The sequence below is a fragment of the Eubalaena glacialis genome, chromosome 20 (assembly GCF_028564815.1).
Source record: "Eubalaena glacialis isolate mEubGla1 chromosome 20, mEubGla1.1.hap2.+ XY, whole genome shotgun sequence".
Classification (NCBI taxonomy): domain Eukaryota; kingdom Metazoa; phylum Chordata; class Mammalia; order Artiodactyla; family Balaenidae; genus Eubalaena; species Eubalaena glacialis.
In genome coordinates, this window is record NC_083735.1 from 14,422,097 (window position 1) to 14,443,121 (window position 21,025).

Sequence of the window (21,025 nt, forward strand, 5' to 3'; positions counted from 1 at the left end):
AGAGAAGAGTTAACACCTATCCTTCTGAAACTATTTCAAAAAATTTCAGAGGAAGGAATACTCCCAAACTCATTCTATGAGGCCACCATCACCCTGATACCAATACCAGACAAAGATACCACAAGAAAAGAAAAGAAAATTACAGGCCAATATCACCAATGAACATAGATGCAAAAATCCTCAACAAAATACTAGCAAACAGAATCCAACAACACTTTAAAAGGATCATACACCATGATCAACTGGGATTTATCCCAGGGATGCAAGGTTTTTTCAATATCCGCAAATCAGTGTGATACACCATGTTAATAAATTGAATAAAAACCATATGATCATTTTAATAGATGCAGAAAAAGCTTTTGACAAAATTCAACACCCATTTATGATAAAACCTGTTCAGAAAGTGGGCATAGAGGGAACCTACCTCAACATAATGAAGGCCATATATGACAAACCCACAGCTAACATCATACTCAGTGGTGAAAAGCTGAAAGCATTCCCTCTAAGATCAAGAACAAGACAAGGATGTCCACTCTTGCCACTTTTATTCAACATAATTTTGGAAGTCCTAGCCACAGCAATCAGAGAAGAAAAAGAAATCCAAATTGGAAAAGAAGTAAAACTGTCACTGTTTGCAGATGACATGATACTATACGTAGAAAATCCTAAAGATGCTACCAGAAAACTACTAGAGCTCATCAATGAATTTGGCAAAGTTGCAGGATACAAAATTAATACAGAGAAATCGCTTGCATTCCTACACACTAACAATGAAAGATCAGAAAGAGAAATTAAGGAAACAATCCCATTTACCACTGCATCAAAAAGAATAGAATACCCAGAAATAACCTAGCTAAGTAGGCAAAAGACCTATACTCCGAAAACTGTAAGACGCTGATGAAAGAAATCAAAGATGACACAAACAGATGGAAAGATACACCATGTTTTTGGATTGAAAGAATCAATATTGTCAAAATGATTATACTGCCCAAGCCAATCTACAGATTCAATGCAATCCCTATCAAATTACCAATGGCATTTTTCACAGAACTAGAACAAAAAATTTTTAAATTTTTATGGAAACCCAAAAGACCCTAAATAGCCAAAGCAATCTTGAGAAAGAAAAACGGAGCTGGAGGAATCAGGCTCCCTGACTTCAGACTATAGTATAAAGCTGCAGTATGGTGCTGGCACAAAGACAGACTTGCAGATCAGTGGAACAGGATAGAAAGCCCAGAAGTAAACCCAAGCACCTGTGGTCAATTAATTAACAACAAAGAAGGCAAGAATATACAATAGAGAAAAGACAGTCTCTTCAATAAGTGGTGCTGGGGAAAGTGGACAGCTACGTGTAAAAGTGAAATTAGAACATTCTCTAACATCATACACAAAAATAAACTCAAAATGGATTAAAGACCTAAATGTAAGACTGGATACTATAAAAGTCATAGAGGAAAACATAGGCAGAACACTCTTTGACATAAATCACAATATCTTTTTGGTTCCACCTCCTAGAGTAATGAAAATACAAACAAAAATAAACAAATGGAATGCTAATTAAACTTAAAAGCTTTCGCACAGCAAAGGAAACCATAAACAAAATGAAAAGACAACCCACAGAAAGAGAGAATATTTAATCCCTTGTTGGTTGCATCATTTGTAATCTCCAAAATATATTGGGTTGGCCAAAAAATTCATTTGGGCTTTTCCATAAGATGTTATGGGAAAACCCGAATGAACTTTTTGGCTAACCCAATACAAAATAATTGCACTCATGCAGCTCAATATATTAAAAAACCACCCAATCAAAAAATGGGCAGTGGGCTTCCCTGGTGGCGCAGTGGTTGAGAATCTGCCTGCCAATGCAGGGGACACGGGTTCGAGCCCTGGTCTGGGAAGATCCCACATGCCGCGGAGCAACTGGGCCTGTGAGCCACAATTACTGAGCCTGCGCGTCTGGAGCCTGTGCTCCGCAACAAGAGAGGCCGTGATAGTGAGAGGCCCGCGCACCGCGATGAAGAGTGGCCCCCGCTCGCCGCAACTAGAGAAAGCCCTCGCACAGAAACAAAGACCCAACACAGCCATAAATAAATAAATTAAAAAAAAACAAAAACAAAGAAACAAGTCACTTGAGGATTTGCCTTTAAAAAAAAAAATGGGCAGAAGATCTAAGACAGACAGATGGCCAAAAAGCACATGAAAAGATGCTCAACATGGCTGATTAGAGAAATGCAAATCAAAATTACAATGAGGTATCGCCTAACATCCGTCAGAATGGCCATCATTAAAAAGTCTACAAGTAACAAATACTGGAGAGCATGTGGAGAAGAGGGAACCCTCCTACACGGTTGGGGGGAATGTAAATTGGTGCAGCCACTATGGAAAACAGTATGGAGGTTCCTCAAAAAGCTAAAAATAGAGCTGCCATGTGATCCTGCAATCCCACTCCTGGGCATATATCCAGAGAAAACCATAATTCATAAAGACACATGCCCCCTAGTGTTCACAGCAGCACTATTCACAATAGCCAAGACATGGAAACAGCCTAAATGTCCATTGACAGATGAATGGATAAAGAAGACGTGGTACTTTAGTTGCCGCAACAAAGAGTAGCCCCCGCTCGCCGCTGCAACTAGAGAAAGTCCACGCACAGCAACAAAGACCCAACGCAGCCAAAAATAAATAAATATTTTAAAAAAACAAAAGATATATGTATAACTAAATCACTTTGCTGTCCACCTGAAACCAACAACATTGTAAATCAGCTATACTCCAATATAAAAAAAATTTTTTTATGTCACCACCTTGGGCTTTCCTGGTGGTACAGTGGTTAAGAATCTGCCTGCCAATGCAGGGGACACGGGTTCAAGCCCTGGTCTGGGAAGATCCCACATGCCACAGAGCAACAAAGCCCGTGTGCCACAATTACTGAGCCTGCACTTTAGAGCCCACGAGCCACAACTAATGAAGCCTGTGCGCCTAGAGCCTGTGCTCCACGAGAGAAGCTACCACAATGAGAAGCCTGTGCACCGCAACGAAGAGTAGCCCCCGCTCGCCACAACTAGGGAAAGCCCACGCGCAGCAACAAAGACCCAATGCTGCCAAAAATAAATAAATAAATTTGAATTAAAAAAAAGTCACCACCTTTAGGAAATAGAAACTAAGGTTTTACCTATAAACAGTTGTTTTAGAAGATTCTTTGTATTAAGCTAAAATCCCCCACCCCCAACCCTTTAGAATTGTTGACTTTTCCTAGGAGGACATACATTGCTAGTTTCCTGGAAACTGAGAGGCAGAGGAGTGGGTAGTCACCCAGCCTGAGGGTGGCAGAGCTGAGACCAGGCCTGGGGCTCCTGACTTTCAGCCCAGGGTCTCTTCATCTGCGGCCTTATCTTTCCCGTAACATACTGCCGTGGGCAGTCATTCTCCCTCCCCTACAGTGCCTCTTTTGTAGGACAGCCTTTCAGTCTGATGAAGACTACTATCAGAAGCCCCTCAAGTCTTTTCTCTGAGTAAAATACTCAGAGTTTGTTATTGTGCCTCATCTGACATGATTCCAGATCCTTCACTGGCTTACTTTTAAAATGGAGAAAACTTAGAGGAAGTTATCTCCCATAAAATCCAATGGCCAAAATTGAGTAATGGGGCTGTATTTATCTCACACCATAAGGAAAATAGTTTTAAAATTGTAATCTGTTTATTATGCTCTTTTATTTAGGATGAACATATACCACATTTCAGGATATTTTTCACCCAGAGCTCTCTGCTTATGTTTACTTGGAAAGGGTACCAAGGATAGCATAGAATCTGAAATTGACTTGGTTTGGAAATTGGTATAATATACAGAACATTTAGATTAAACAAAGACAGCTGTTATTCATACTAATGGTGTAATGGTAAATATCTCAAAGGTCAAGCTGTATTTTTTTTTTTTTTTTTTGGCTGTGCTGGGTCTTCGTTGCTGTGGATGGGCTTTCTCTAGTTGCGTCGAGCTGGGGCTGCTCTTCTTTCCGGTATAGGGGCTTCTTATTGCGGTGGCTTCTCTTGTTGCAGAGCTCGAGCTCTAGGCCCGCGGGCTTCAGTAGTTGTGGCTCACGGGCTCTAGAGTGCAGGCTCTAGAGCGCAGGCTCAGTTGCTCCGCGGCATGGGGGATCTTCCCGGACCAGGGCTCGAACCCGTGTCCCCTGCATTGGCAGGTGGATTCTTAACCACTGCACCACCAGGGAAGCCCCAGGTCAGTTGTATTTTTGTACTGTGTTCCTATATTTGTGTTGGTATGGGTTTAATACTCTGGAAATTTTAAATTTCCAGTAAAATAATTTAGGTTCCAAACTTGCCTACACATTGGAACCCCCTGGGGAGCTTAAACAAATCTGCTTGTGTCCCATTCTGGGAGATGGTGATTTAATTTTTCTGAAATAAGGCCTGGGCTTTAGGAGTTCTTAAGAGATTCCCCATGTGATTTTAATATGCAAATAATTTTGAGAACCACTGCTGTAATGTGATCAGATTTAGGCAAGGGACTTAGAAAATTGTTCCTTGCCTTGTTCCCTGCTCCAGCTTGAACAATTTGGCAATGCGTGAAATTTTATGATCTAATTCTCATTTGGACTTATGGATGTCATGGACCTAAGGTGTGCAATTTTTTGTGTTCTCTTTTAAAAAAACTTGCAGTTACTATTCATGATTCCCTTTCACACTCCCTCTGCACTTTTTAACAGTTGATTTTAGATGTGAAATCCATTCGGTATCTAAATAAACTGATCACATGGATTAAAACATGAAAAGGCTTATTTTAACTGGTTATCTCAAACTCGCGAATATCCACCTAAGTGTGGCAGATGTCATGCAGCAAGAAACCTTAATGAAATGTACTCTAATGTACTAGAATGAAAGAGAGATACACACTTTTTCTGGGTGAAAGAAGGCATGCACATTCTGGGTTTAAGGTCTTGGTGCTGGGCCTTAGGCGGCAGACAGTGAAATAGAATAATTTGCATCAAAAATAGAAATTTTACCATCTGTGCTTAATTATTAAAAAGAATGACAGAATTGTTTGCAAACAAGCTGCATGTCTGACAACCTCTTGGTAGAACAGAGGTTATCTGCACAATAAGTAGGAAAAAAACACACTGATTTAAAAAGATGTCCAAGTCTCAACTAAAAACCCAGAAATTTCTATTGAGTCAGTTTATATTTGTTGTCAGGCTTACTTTAGAATAATAGTGTTTAGCTGTTGCTTCATCCTTTGTGATACCCAAGCCAAGCTGCAGACACCGTGCGTGGTAGAAAGAGGCCATGGCCATGCCTCTGCTGATGAATTCTGGGAGACAGTCCGTGACCTGGGCTATCATGGGGATGTCATGAATCTCATCGTAGTCAGCAATCCTGTTACAACATCCAGTTGTGAAATTAAAAACAGTATCAGTTACAGTTTACATTTTTATAAACATGCCCAGAAATTGTCCATGTGCCCCAAGTGGTTTCTCTATTATTTCTACCAGTTTGAGAACAAAATTGTTTGCTCTGTGGTGAAGGGTAAATAGAACAGTCAACTAACACCAGAAGAAGAGGAACTAACTACAGTGGTTACTATATGGCTTCCTAGGATTATACTGGTCAGGCTTAATAACCACTAAAAAACATTAAGTTTAAAATATTATAAGAACTCTTATCACTTTGCAGATTTAAACAATGGGAAAAAAGCATTTTTCTATCTCTTTGGGTATTTAAACATCAACATTGAATTTGGACTTTAGTCACACAGGACCAGAAAACACATTAAGAAACTTGCACATCTATGATAATGGGCAATAAAAAGTCCTTCTCTATAACCCAGATACAGAGATGGAGAACTACACGAAAACACGTCAACTCCACGTCAGCCGTAATACTGTGGGAAATAGGAACATGGACAATAATGGAAAGCTCCAACAATGTTTAAAGAACTGTTTGAAGTCTTAGTTTTAACTATATGGGCACTTGGGGATTTGAGACATCAGAGACCACACCTTTAAGTGGCCTGCTGCCTGGAGGCCACGATGTTGGGGAGGAGAGGGTAAAAGCAATTCCTTCATCCTCCAGTGTGGATGTCTGCCTCACACTGGGCTCGGGGAGAGGGGAGCCTGTGGGCTCCGTGAGAAGGGCATTATTGGGAAGGAAATGGCAGCATGGCCTTATAGCCATTCTAGAGGACACCCAGGTCTGTTGCATTTGTACATTGTGGGTAAATGCAGGAAAGTACACGGCCTCAGAGAAAAGAAATTTCCATATACTTTATGTTAGTGTTGGAGTCTTTTAACCATTCTCATTGTACAGTCCTCATCAAGCTATATTGCAGTTGTGCAGTTATAGAACCTATGGCTAAGGGTGTAGGAAAAAAAGTTTAATATTTCTCATGCGCCAAGCTGTGTTAAACACTTTATATTCACTATTTTTTTTTAATCAAGAAGAAAATACTTCTGCAGGATTACAAAAGAACAATTGATGCCCCAAAAGTTAAACTTGTGTAAGATTACTTAGCTGGTATACAGAGCAAATAGCACTGAAGTTCTGCAGACTAATAGATGTACTATCCAATATGGTAGCCATGAGCTACGTGTGGCTATTAAAATTAAAATCCAGTGAAAATTACAAGTTCAGTCCTCAGTTGCACTGGCCACACTGCAAGTACCAATAGCCATCATTTCCAATTCTGCAGCGAGTTCTATTAAACAGACCTGGCATAGAACATCTAGTAAGAGTTTTTGTAAATACTTTTATCCAGCTTACTCACCTTTTGGAAAATGCAACACACTTTGTAAAAAATTTCATCTTATAGTAATACTCCACGAGATTCCCTTGAGCGTAGACATTTCCACGCTCTGCTGCTTCCCTCAAGCAATGCAGGGCAGCCTCAGTATCCTGGCGGATGCCTTGTCCATAAAAGTACATGAGCCCAAGTGCACCCTGGGATTCCAGGTTTCCATTGCCACAAGCTTCTGAATGCCAATAAAATGCCTAGGAAAAAGCACAATTCCCTAGTATTCACAAGGTGGATTATAAAGGGACTCTCTCTATAAGATAGTACTATTAATTCATCTCTAGGACATCGTTCTAAACCCCTTGAACGTATGTCAGGCTAGCACCAACTTCGCATGTCTGAGGGAGGGTGCTGAGGGGAGCCCGCCCGCTGTCTGCCCACAGTGCAGGCGAGGTCACTGGCTCGAGCTCAGCTGTTCAGGTTTCAGGATTTTCAGATTTTCCAGAGGAAGGACCAAGAAGGTGGGAAATACGAACCAAGCGTCTGAAAAGCTTTGTAATGAGGCACAGCAAGGACAGGAGAGCAGCTGATGTTGTGAGATTGCGGCCACCTCTCAGATCCTCTTGGAGCTCCAACGGGATCAAAGAAAACCAAGGATAAAAACCTGCATGTGGTCCCAGCACGTTTGCTCAATACTCAGCTCCAGTGAATCTGAGTTAGTTCAAACCTATTTCCAAGTAGCTGCTCAGTTATCTGACAAGGATCTTGGGGGTTATGTGCCTCCTACAAGTTTGCCTCTAATGCCTCATTTCCTTCTCCCTATAAGATTTCTTGGAAAGGGTTTCCATCATTGGTGATTAAAGAGGTTGTACTGACTCTCCCTCCTCTTTTACCTTTCATGGTAGAATATTTTGTATGTGTGCTTTTTATAGCATACAAAGTGCTCACATCCATGGTCTCCTTTGGTAGAGGCAGGGAAGGCAGCATTCATAGTTGAGGAAAGGGTGAAATGAGCTTGGAGATCTTAAAATGTAAGCTTTCTTTATGTTGAAAGAAATATAAGAGATATTCAAGACTACATACTTACTCCTCACCAAATATTAATCTACACAGGATGCTAGGATTTAAACAAATAGATCACTGTTACCTTCTCTAACTCTCTGGGTTCCTTTGTTGAGTAATACAATCCTAGGATACTTTGAGCCTTCACACTAGCTTTTGGATTTCCATTGTCTGCAGCAAAAAGCCACAGTCTAGAAGAGAAGGGCAAGGCAAGTTATTCTTTGTTTAAAGCATTTGATTAAAACAAAAATCTTGTTCTCAGGTCAGATTACCTTTCAGCTTCCTCGTCTGATTGTTTAACGCCTTTTCCTTCATAATAAGCTCTTCCAAGGTTGTAAGCTGCTGCAAATTGTAAGTGTCTTGCTTTGGGACACGGAGAATCAATAATTTTCTTCATATATTCCACTCCTTTTTCCTTCCACAAAGGAAAAGAACAAAACAGAAAGTCCTAGTTTAGTTTTACCCAAATTAAGTTTTCTCCCAATAATGCTGTAAAGCGTTCACCCTCCGACATGAAGTAGAATGTCATGAGTCTATACCTAACAGGTATGGTTGTCCTGGACTCTGCAGGGCTAGAAATAAGTAAAAGTCCATCTCCTGGGTCAGCGTTCCCAGGAGCTCTGGGATATAAAGCATTCCCTTCATTTTGTAGCTTCCACATTTGCGTTACATCTCAATATGGTTTCCTTCTTCTCTCCTCATAGCCCTTATTCTGAATCGGCACAGTTCTTAGAACTTAAAGTGTAAGAATAGCCAGTAACTTCCACATTTTTAATCCTTACAGGACACGTGTGAGCCCCAAACTCTGTCTTCTCTCTTCAAGCACACTTTCCCTAGCTGTGCTCAGTGATAAATTTACATCTACTACACATCTTCATATGACATCTGCATAGTCACAAAACACAGAAGACGTTCTAACCACCAACAAAAGGCTTTCCTCCCTCCAAAAACCCAGACACAAACTGTTTACTAGACTAGGTTTCTCTTGTCCAACGCACAGCAAGCCAAAATGCTGAGCCCACGAGGTTTGCAGCAAAGAGGGTTTACAAGGCAGCCAAGTAGGAGATGGGAGAACAGATCTCAAATCCGCCTCCCCAAAGGCAAGGAGCTCGGGGTGTTTATAGGATAAAGAAGAAAGCAGCAGGCAGTTGGAGGTGTGGGGAGCATGGAGAAAGGTGATTGGAAGAAGGTGCAGGAATCTTTGCTCTGCACAGGTGTAACTAAGCTACAGGCCTCTGCACGTTCAAAAAGTCACTCAGCAACAGACACTCACGCATGCCCAGTTGAAGGGTCGGTGGGTCTATCCAGTCTTAACCAGCTCAGCTCAAACTAGACACAGCTGACTCCAAGTTCCTAGAAAACAACTCGGGCAAACATCTTGTTTAGGCTACATGCTGCTTGGAGAACATGAGTCTTAAAAAACCACCTTGATTAGTGAAGGCAGGTGAAGTGGATTTGACCCACGGTTTCAGTCCCCCCCCCTTGCTTTTTGATCATTCCTCAACTCTTGAGGAAAAAGGGTGAGGACAGCTCTGGCTAATTCCTGCTGATAAGGGGCATAAGCCTAACAGGGGCTTGAGGAATCAAACTATTTAGCACTCATTTGAGAATATTCTCTTGTTCCTGGTTTCAAGTTAACATTTTGATCCCAAACAAATACCACTTATGCGCCAGCTGTCAAGGCATTCATAGGCCCAAGATTGGTAATAAAAACTGTAGACAAATAGGTATGGGGTGGGGCAAATATGTACACTGTGAGGGCATACAGAACGCCAGACATGCGAATATTTAGACTCTTATTTTCAGGGATTTTACCTAGGACACTGGCGAGCCAGGGATCGGTGTCTTACTTTTTTACGAATTGGAGCGTGTTGATCATTATCACCTTTGACTGAAACGCTTAGATAGTATCGAAGGAACATAGGCTGGGAGAATTAAGTGTGGTTTCTACAATATCCTCACCAAATAGAACCTTGACAAGGGTAGATGCCAGGGATTTTTGTTGTTGTTTGTTTTTTGGTTTTTGTTTTTTATTCTGAGGACATGAGGAGACCAAATTTTGGCTTATTCAAGGAAAAACGCGACAGGACATTTTGTTGATTAGCCTAATTTGATATGTTCACACCTGAAGTCACAGTGAAGTTAGGGATGGTCAAAAATTAACAACAGGCACAACCAAGGGGTCAACATGATCAAATACAGAAGGTTTTTTTTAGATGACATATCCAAAAGCTAGAGAAATTACCTACTTTTGCCAAAGACTGAAAAATCCTAATCACTGAATTGTCCTTCCAAGCCTGGGAGGTTAGAAACAAAGAGAAGGCAGAACAAAAGAAAACAATCAATCTGGTTACTAGCAAATTATTTAAATTGCTTTCTAAATTTTACTTTTCAAAGCCACCACTGCAGCAATCCCACTCACCTTAATTTCTTTCTCGTGGCTTTTTTCTGGGGGTTCGCTTGCCCACTCGGGAAAGTCAGCGTCAGGGTTGGAACCACTGCGGTATTCCTCATGCAACGTGCTTTCCCTTTCTTGGTGCATTCCTCATAAGGTCCCAACCAGCGAAGATGGAGCTGGTCTTCAGGATGTTTATCCTCCATGATTTCAGTCTAGATGTTCATTTTCTCCTTTAAGAGCTTCCTAAATGGGTTTGGCTATGAGTCCAAAGTTGGGGACCCAAATACGGCAGAACCCAGCCATTCCCAGAAATTCCTGCAATTATCTCTTGGTGGGAGCTGTAGCCCTAGCTAGAGCTTCCCTTCCATTAGAGGGCAAGTCTCTCTGTCCTTGTGAGAGTTCAAAACCCAAATATTTCACAGAGGGATTGAGAACTCTGTGCTTTTTCTTGGATACCTGATAGACCTGTTCAACCAAAAAGGTTGAAATCAAAACCATATTCTGGTCTCAGGTGTCCTTCGTTTTACTGGTAATCAGTATCAACCACATCCTGGAGCAGGGCTCCCTCATTTAGTTGAGGGTCCCTCAAATCTTTTGCCAGGATTTCTCCAAACATCGTGGGTAAAGTTTTAAATCCCTGAGGAATTACTGTCAAGCAGTACTGTTGTTTAATTCTTAGTACCTAGATCTTCCCATTTGAAAGCAAACAACTCTTGGGATTTAAAACAAGGATATGCAAGAAAAGGCATCTTTCAACTCTAATACAGTAAACCAACAATGTCTGGACAGATTAGTGAGCAGAGTATATGGGTTAGGGACTACTGGATGAGTCTCTTTTACACTCTGATCTTAAATCGTGTACAGGCTGACTTCAGGTGGTGCCCTAAGCTGTATAGGCCTAGCTCTTTGCTATTCCCAGCCTCCCGTCTGCCCAGGTCTTCGGACTCCTCTTTGCAAGTCTCTTCTGGAACAGTTGCAGGATGTTCTTTTTGGGATTGGAGTAATAGAGCCTGCAATGCGCAAGCCTGCTCTGGTGGTACTTTAATGTCTGTTCACTCAGGGGCAAAGGTAACCCTGGTATTTAGTTAGTAAATCTCGTCTCAGAATGGGAATGGGGCATTCAGGCATGTATACAAAGCTATGCTTCAGATGCGTTTTCCCCATCTGACAGTTTAGCAGCTGGAAAAAAGGCATTTTCAAGGTTTCTTTGGACACCCCAGTTACTAACATAGTTTTAGAAGGAAGCTTAGAAAGCCAGGTATTTAAAATTGAGTAAATGGCCCCATATCAATCAAAATCCTAAATTTCCCACGGTCATAGTCATCCAGGGCTCCGCTTGGGAGATGATGGACTTCACAAGATTTAAAGGAACCCCTAGGGCCTGTCATTCTTGGTCAGTGTCATTCTCTTCTTGGGCATCTGATGTGCCAGCTGTTTACCTTCAAGAGTCTTACTTAGGATGGGACCCTCTTTTTCCAGTGTCCCTCCTGGTTGCAATATGCACACTGGCGGGGTCCCGCTATTGGGTGCCCGTTTGAGTGGAAGCTTTTGCCGAGTCCCTTGTGGGAGTCCTTGATTCCATCCAGCTCTTCCCGGTGTTAAGGTAGCCGCCCGCAGAGCAGCCTCTTTCATTCTCCATTGTTCCCTTTTCTCCTGAACCTGGTCTCTGCTATTAGAAACTTTAAAGGCAGTTTCAACAAGTCAAGACACAGGCACTCCTAAAGGCCCTTCCATCTTTTGTAGTTTCTTCTCTATACTGGGTGCGCTCTGACCAAAAAATGGTCACTCTGACTTTTATAAGTTCTCTTTGTATGTTGCCTATAGGCTTTAAAGACCCTTTCTGGAAATTCTGAAGGATCCTCATTTGGTTTCTGTTTTACCTCCTATACTTTATTTAGGCTTGTTTTGGCATCCGTCTTCGCAATCCTGCAAGAATGCAATCTCAATAAAGTTCGGACCTGTCTCCAGCATTCACATCCCCATCAGGATCTGCTTTTGGTGTAGCCCCGCGTGCAGCAGCCCTCACCGGGTTGCCAGGGGTTTCTGCATGAAGCAGATCTGCCTCCTCTCGAGCTTTATCCAGCACCATCTTATGCTCTTCTGAAGTGAGGAGGGTATTTAATAAATTTTGAACATCTGCCCAGGTTAGGTTGTGGGTTACAAAAAAAAAAAAAAAAATCAATGAAGGTTTTCCATTCTCAAGTCATCTCTATAAGTTGGCATATTGTTCTTCCAATTAAATAAATCCAGAGTGGACAGGGAAGTGGACCCAGATCCATCCCATCACCTGCCCAGTCTCAGCATTCACAGCCCCAGTGGGGACTTGCCTTAAGGGATATTGTCCTCCCCGCATTTGGGTAGCTCCCTGGCCAAGCTGCACACCCTGGCAGGTAATGAGAGGGGAGGCCATTCCTGTTTCTCAACCCTCAGAGACTGGGGTGGGGGGAGGGCACAGGCGCCCGAGAGCCTGAGGTTCAGATGCTGACAGTGAAGGAGCGACAGCGCCATCCTGTAAGGGTGGAGGAGCATCAGAGCGGTCCACTGAATTCACAGCAAGTCATCCTCCTTTTCATTAGAATCAAGCAAAACAGGTTTCTTTGCCTTTCCTTCCTGTTGGACCATTACCTTACATCTACTCTACACAGGTTTATTCTGATACAAGAATATAAAAGACTGTACATAAGGTATTTCATCCCATTTTTATTCCTGTTTACAAAATAAATCTACTTGCAAAGTTTTATTGTAATTTAAGGATCCATTTTCAGGCCATTGTGCTCCAGAGTCTAGAGGATATTATGGTCATTTAGTGTTACAAGAAATAGCCATCCTTTATTTTTCATGGATTCATAACTGAAAGTCTCCCAATTTTGGAGAACGTAGCCTAGAGGGCTGCAAGAGGGAACTGAATTAACATTGCCCATTTTGAAGGGGCTTTGTTCCCAGGTGGGTACTGCAACAAAATCTAAGGGTCCTTGCTACAGTTGCCAAGAAGCTCAACCCCCGGTAGCCAATTCCTAACAAGACAATCAGACATAGACAGACATGGACAAACAAGACCAAAACAAAACCAAAAACCAGAGCCCTGGGCCTTTAACTCAGGTACAGAGTACCTCAGCAGCTATAACCTTTTATATTGTCTGCCAAAATCCCATCAGGTGGGCCTCTGACCCATGATCCTTCAGGGTTCCAAAGACAATCTAGGCACAGGTGCATTTCTTTAACGAGGTTACCCTAAAAACATCTTCCAAATCCAAAAGCCCAAAACCCCAAAAATGTTACTGAAAGGCGGGTCCAGCTGCTTGCCACTCAAAAGCCAATATTCGAGAGGCAAGGCTAGTGGAAAGTTTGCTTTATTTCTGAGGCCAGCAACGGGGAGAACGGCGGACTTATGTTCAGAGACTGACTCCCCACTGACAAATCAGTGGGCAAGCACTTTTAAAGGGGAGTTTCAGGGGTGTTTAGGCGGAGGAGGGGGCTACATGCAGAAACAGCCCAGTCAGCTCCGACAGTCACCTTGAAATTGGTCATGTGGTAGTCAGCGTCATCTTGATTGTTTTAAGTACAGTTAGTCTTCAGTTCCAGGGTTGGTTTGCTCCCATTTCTTTGAGGCCAGTCCTCAGAACTGTGGTGGCTTAGGTCATGGCTACAGTCTGGTCATCATATAGTTAATTTCTTTCACCTGGTGGGGTTTCAGTATCTACAAGACAGCTCACAGGACATGGCTCAGAATATTATCTACAGCCCTTGAGGAGGGACTAATGGTCCCTGACTTCATTCAGTGACTAAACTATTACTACTTGGTCTTGTTTTCCTTTCCTTCTGCACTTTCTCACTTCTCTGAATTTATTCTTTGACTAAAGTTTTTCTACAGACAAAAGGCAGGCAGAGGACATGGAGGGGAAGCAGCATAGGGTCCCGCTCCATTTCCTCTCTTTGCTACAAGACGAAACTGAGCGCGGAAGGTCAGCAGCGCCTCTCTGAAAACCCAGGGTCAGTCTGGGAACGGACGCGCCAGGGAGCTGCTCGGGCTGGTCCACAGGTCCTCAGTGCCTGCAAGGGGCCAACGAGCCATGGGCCAGAGGTTCACCCGGACTCACCTCTTGGCTGGCTCACCACATGGGTTACCGAACCAGATCTGTCCTGCCAGACGCACAGCAAGCCAAATGCAGAGACACCAAGGTTTGCAGCAAAAAGAGGGCTTATTTGCAAGGCAGCCAAACCAGAAGACGAGAAAACAAACCTCAAACCAGCCTCCCAGCAGGCAGGCAGCTCGGGGTATTTATGGGATAAGGAATAAAACAGCAGGGCGGTCCGAGGCATGGGGAGCGTGCGGGGCGTGGGGAAAGGTGATTGGGAAAAGATGTGGGAATTGGCGGGTAATCATCTCTCTGCGCAGGTGTAACTAAGACGCAGGCCTCTGCACGTTCAAAACGTCATGAAGCAATGGACGCCTGTGGATGCCCAGTTGGAGAGTCGATGATCCTATCTAGTCTTAACCAGCTCAGCTCAAATTAGATGCCACTGGCTCCAAGTTCCCAGAAAACAACTCAGGCAAACATCTTATTGTTTATACAAGTGCAGCTTGGAGGACACATGAGTCTTAAAACGACGTTGATTAGTGAAGGCAGGTGAAGTTGATTTAACCCACAGTTTCAAAACCTTCAAAAATCACTCCAAAGAAGAAAATAATATTTGACAGTCAAGTACATTTTTATACACTGCATTCTAACTTTTACTCCTCACTAGTCTCTCAAAGTGTTATTGCTGGCTAAACAACACAGTAATAGATGAGAAAATTAAGGTGTTTTACTGAGTCCCAGATCATATGGATTTACTTTTGTGAGTGCGTGAGGTAGGTGTCTACCATTTTTTTCCCCAACTGGTTAGTAAGAGAGAACTTACAGTATAATGGTAGTAGAGTGAAGTGTTCGTGTAAATCCTCCCACAGATAGCAGTGATTAAATCAGGACCAAACATAAAGAACAACTTTCTAAAGGCACTGGGAGGGACTTCTCTGGTGGCACAGTGGTTAAGAATCTGCCTGCCAAGGCAGGGGACACGGGTTCGAGCCCTGGTCTGGGAAGATCCCACGTGCCGCGGAGCAACTAAGCTTGTGCACCACAACTACTGAGCCTGCGCTCTAGAGCCCGCAAGCCACAACTACTGAGCCCACGCGCCTAGAGCCGGTGCTCTGCAACAAGAGAAGCCACCACAATGAGAAGCACGCGCACTGCAACGAAGAGTAGCCCCCGCTCTCCGCAACTAGAGAAAGCCCGCGTGCAGCAACGAAGACCCAACGCAGCCAAAAATAAATAAATTAATTAATTAATTTTAAAAAAAGTTATTAAAGGCACTGGGAAGTTTACCAAAGCAAACACAAACTGGAAGAGGAATGACTCTTGAAAACTGCAACTGAAAAGGATCCTTGAAGTTCAGTGAACCCCAGACAGGATAAACAAAAACCCTCTCCTAAGCAGCATCATAGTCAAACTGCTGAAATCCACAGAAATCCTGCAAGCAGCCAGAGAAAAAGGACACATTATTTACAGGGAACCTAATACAATCAGAGACTGACTTCTCATGAGAAGCTAGAAGATTTTACAATGGCATTTTTAAAGTGAGGAAAGAAAAAACTCAACCAGCAAAACAATTCATCAAAAATGAAGGCAGACTGAAGACATTTTCAGGTAATTAAAATTGGAGATAACTCATCACCTGCACACTTACAAGAAATGCTCTTTAAAGGAAGTTCTTCAGGTTGAACGGAAAAGGAATATGGTGCCAGATGGCAACACAGGTTGATAGGGAGGAATGAAAAGCCCCAGAAATGGTAAATATGTACAAATATAAAAGGATACCAAAAAACAAAACAAAACAAAACAACAACAAAAAACAAAACAAAACAAAACAAAACAAAAAAAAAAGGATACCCAGGCACATATATACATACCTGTGTATGTATTTTTTTCTCTCAATTTCTTGCAAAAGATATATGACTAAAGCAAACATAATGTGGTTTTGTATCAATATTTTGGGGTTTATAACATGTAAATTTCAAGACATTTCAAACCTACCACACAAAGCATATTTGGTTCAACCAGACTCTGGACCAAATTAGTGTCAAGAACTTGGTAAATTAATAAAATGATAAACATTAAAAGAATTTGCTCTTTGCCCCTTTCTTTACCTTGGGTTAACTGAACAGACCTACAGAGGCCATCTTCTTTTTTGCTCCTCTGGCCTCCATATGTAACTACATTCAAGCCATTCTATTTTGGAGTTGCCATATGCCAACCCGTTGAATCTACCAATTTTCCTGGTCTTTCTACACCTTCATGGTCTTCCCACATCAGCTTATTCTGTATCTGTCACCGTACTCATTCCTTTGTCCCTCTTTCCCTCCATGACACTCACTCATGTGGCAGATATCTTATTTCTCCAGCTACTCTGCTGTACTTAAACCACTGAACATGGCTGGAGAAAAACATAACCATGCTGACAGGTCCTTCTTACAATTTGTGACTCAAATTTCAGAGCGAGCTCTCCCCTCGAAAGCAATACTATCAGTTTGTCTCATCAACGATCTCTCCCACTTATCTGGAAGAGAAGATACTACTTCAAACCTTTTCCTTTCTCTTCAGACTTCTGCTGTCCCCTTGCTCCCTCTCCTCAGTCTCAGCTCATGGCTTCAACTTTTTAAATATTTTTATAAAAAATATGGAACAGTTCATGAATTTGTGTGTCATCTTTGCACAGGGGCTATGCTTATTTTCTCTGAATTGTTAGAATTTTAGGATACATCCTGCCACAGCAAACACATGGCTTCACTTTTATTTCACTGAGAAAACAGAAAGAATTGAAAGAAACACCAAATCTATCAGTTACCTGATTCATCATCAATTTCTTCCTCTCTACCAGATCTTGTGTGTCAACTTACAAATAATACTGTAATATCTTTGATCTGGGAGAAAACTCTCCCTTGATCCCATGATCCCTCCCAGTTATTGCACATATATTTGTTCTACTTTATTAACAAAGCTCAGTGCTTATCTCCACTTCTTTACATCCATATGTCTCCTCCACCCACTCCAATCTTGGTCCCTTATGACCTTGGTCCCACTGAAATGCTTTTGTCAAGATCTCCAGTGAAATTCATCTTAGTATGTCTGATAGTAAGTGCTCAGTTTTCATTCTACTCACCTCTCAGCAGAATCTGAGACAGATGATCACTCCCTCCTTCTTGAAACAGTTTCATCGTTTGACTTTCAGATCACCACACAGTCCTCGTTTTCCTCTGTCCTCCCTGTCTCCTTCTCATTCTCCTTTGCTGGCTAGCTATTCCTTCCGTTATGACCATGAAATATTGGAGGGCTTCCAGTCCCTGGCCTTGACCTTCGGCTCTTGTCTATGATACTCACTCATTCAACAATCTTATCCAATCTGGTGCTGTAACTCACACTGCTCCACAGATAGCCCCCTACTGATTTCTCTAGTCCTGACGGCACCGTTGAGCTCCAGACTCTCTACCTGACATCTCTACTTAGGTGTCTTAACAGGTACTTCAAATGAAACATTCAAACATAAATGTTTCGCTTTTCCTCCTGTACCCCAACCGTGCTTCTCCCTCAGTCACCCCATTGTTATTAAATGGCAACATCATCCACTCAGGACAAAAAGTAGGAATCATCCTTGATTCCTCCCCTTATCTCTGCCCCTCTCCCAATCCATCAGAAAGTCCTGTATCCTCTTAAGAGCATATCCTAGAACTGTCCACTTTTCTCTATTCCCACCACTATAATTTCAGTTAAAGCTGCTATTTTATCTGAACTATTGCAGTGGCTTCCTCACTGGACTTCCTGCTTCTACTCCTGCCTCCATTCAATCCATTCTCCACACAACAGACAAAATGATCTTTAAAAATGTTAATCATATTAATTGCACTCCCTTTTGGTGTCTTCACACTGCATTGAGTATACAATCCATTTGGCCGTAGTTTGCCAAGTTCCATGTGGTTTGGTCCCTGTTTCACTGTTTTGACTGTATTCCAGCTGTACCATCCTTCCTCAGGCCTGAACACGAGCTATTTCCTCTGCCTGGAGTGTGATTCACCTACATCTATATATTGCTCCTTCTTGCTGCTCAGGTCTTCATTCAAGTATCAGATAAAATGGTGGAATGACACAGGGAAGAAAACTAATCCCAGAGCCAAAGTCTTCAGGTTAACGTTAGAAAATCACCAACAACCAGGAAATTGATAGAACTAGGAAAGCAATGAGTTGGTATGAACTTCAAAGTAGGTACACTTTGTGCCTGAGGTGGAGGAGAAATAATAGCTAGAAAGTGAATTGGGAAATGAAAATAATACCAGCTCTACCTTTGAGCACTATGGTACTTTGGGAGGTTGTAAGGAGAGCCCTCCTCTAAAGAGGGCTGCTTGTGGGACAACCAAGTTTCTGATAAGGCAAGGAAGTGAAGGAAGTAGTCTGAGAAAAAGGCTGAGAATACAGAAGATCTTAGAATGGCATACAGAAAAGTAGAAAGAATATTACATAAAAATTTGCATAACTACCACATAGATTGTCAGTAGTAACATTTTGCTATATTTGCTTCATCTATTTTTTTTGGTGACTTGTTTCAAGTTACATGCCAATATGAAAATATCAGGACACTTCACCCGTAAATATTTCAGTATGCACTACAAAAGAAGACATTTTTCTGCTTAAGTACCATATAAGTGTCACTTCTAATAAAGTCAATATTATGGAAAAAAGGCAGGAGAGAGAATTAGTCTAGATTAAAGAAACTTGCAGATATTACAACTCAATGCATTGGGTGGTCTCTGACTGAATGCTGGCTTGAAAGACTACTTTGGGACAATTTGAGAATTTTGAATATAAACTGGGTATTAAATGGTATTAGGGAATATGTGTTAGTTTTGGTAGATGTATTCAGTATAAATTCTATTTTTTGAAAGTAAAATTTTTAAAGATTTGTTTCCACAAGTTTAAGTTGTTTCATTGCAGTTTGTTCCCCAGTCTTCTCATGTTTGATTGACAAAATGTGTTTTCTTAACTTTTTGAGACTAGAGTTCAATTGTCATCTAATTTCTATTGTATTTCTTCTGGTTAGGCCCTGTCAGAAATTAAGCATTTTATTGCTTTCTGCTTTATTCTATTTTTGTGCAGCAAATATTTTTCACTGATATTATTATTATATCTTTGGTAAATTCAAATTGTTGATTCTTTTTGTTTATGTAAATTCTTTCTGGTTAGATTGTTTAAAAGTTTTAAAAAGATATAGTTATGAATATTGTCCTACTGTTATTACCATTTTCCAAGGACCTATTTCTAAATTCCATGTTAAATAATCCTATAACTTGGGTGATGGTACAGTCATGATACCATTTAAATAGAAATAGGGGACCATTGAGTTAGAAAGCACGAATAAGTATAAAACCAATTTTTCAGAAAAATTTGCATTCTAGAGAGAGGCTTAAGAAGTTTCATGGCAAGTGTGACTGTCTAATGAACACATTCTGGTTTCAGCTTATCTTTTTTTTTGCATAGGTCAATACACGGAAGAATATACTCTAAAATAATAACAAAGTTCATATTTGATAGTAAAATTTGGAGTGATCTTATTTTTGCTTATTTTCTAACTTTTCTCCATGTTCATGTAGCTTTGAAGTAACTTTCAAAAACAAAGGAAAACATTTTAAAGCAAAAATGTTATTGATGGCTAATAGTAGCAAGGAGAGGGGCAAAAAGAAATTTGTTTTTTACATAAATGTAAAAATGACTAGTGCTATCCTTTAAATGCTGAAAGGATAGATAATTATTTAAGTATAAGTATAGAAATATATTATTAAAATATAATTTTAAATGTATCAAATAATCCATAAACAATGAAATCTTAAACACTGTGAACAAAACAATAACTTACAGCATCTGCAGTCATCCCCAGGCCATCATAATACATCACTCCTAGCTGGTAAGTTGCCTGATGATCCTTTTCCTTGATTTCTTCAAACTGTTCTAATGCTTCTTCATACCATCCCTGTAAGCTCCCAGGAAATACTGAATTATTTTCATTATTACCTTAAAGTAATCCCAAATACTTAGTTCCCACCTAAATCTAGCTAGCAGCACCAAATAAAAGACAGCAACAAATTTATGGAATTTGCAAGTAAGCTATTGACAACAATCAACACACTATAAAATCAATAAAATAAACCTAAATATGGCAACTGAGGGAACTGACCAGGAGGAACCTGGGTCAGACTCTCTTTGGCTTTCACTCTACTCTTGGCTATTGCCAAACCGCTCTCTAAATGATAGCCTAGCCCTCTGCTCATTCCAGCCTGCCATATCACCCGCTACTCCTGGAGTCTGAGAAATTCAGAGCTGGGGCCAAAGACTCTGAGAAAAGATAAACATCAGGATATCCGCTACTACTAAATACCCACTATGATATGGCTCTTCCAGTGTTGCCATTTTCTAGCTAGGGAGAAGACACAGAAAAACAAACATGTGATTCTCCAAAATTATCTTTCTACCATACTTCCTATAAAAACCTACGTGTCATATGTCATTCATTTAAGGCTCCTCAGCGTTATAGGATATAATAACAAATACGATGAAGTGTAAGGAACAAAAATGGGGCTTATGTCTTAATCCACCATGGAAAATGCCTTACGCTAAAGAATAAATCATTTGTAACAGTGGAAAGAGAGTCTCTGAGTTGGAAGGTCATTACTAGGAAGAGCAGGCCAGAGAAAAGCAACTTTTGGAAAACACAGGAACAATTGAATTTCTCTTTTCATA

The 21,025-nt window shown here is 41.3% G+C and overlaps 1 protein-coding gene and 1 non-coding gene across 3 annotated transcripts in view; both read right to left on the minus strand.

Moving 5' to 3' along the window:
* LRP2BP (LRP2 binding protein) overlaps positions 1 to 21,025 on the minus strand; it is a 28,344-nt gene that overhangs the window by 4,467 nt on the left and 2,852 nt on the right. The window contains exons 3-7 of one of the 2 annotated variants that reach the window (XM_061177446.1): positions 20,145 to 20,258; positions 8,077 to 8,219; positions 7,890 to 7,995; positions 6,776 to 6,999; positions 5,214 to 5,388 (exon numbers count right to left, since the gene is read on the minus strand). In XM_061177446.1, coding sequence (XP_061033429.1) covers positions 5,214 to 5,388; positions 6,776 to 6,999; positions 7,890 to 7,995; positions 8,077 to 8,219; positions 20,145 to 20,258 — 762 coding nt within the window. The remainder of the gene's footprint in view (positions 1 to 5,213; positions 5,389 to 6,775; positions 7,000 to 7,889; positions 7,996 to 8,076; positions 8,220 to 20,144; positions 20,259 to 21,025) is intronic. The other variant, XM_061177447.1, reaches the window with a different exon arrangement.
* Positions 16,914 to 17,018, minus strand: LOC133081503 (U6 spliceosomal RNA). Its single transcript, XR_009698841.1, has one exon. It is a non-coding gene; the product is annotated as a U6 spliceosomal RNA (small nuclear RNA).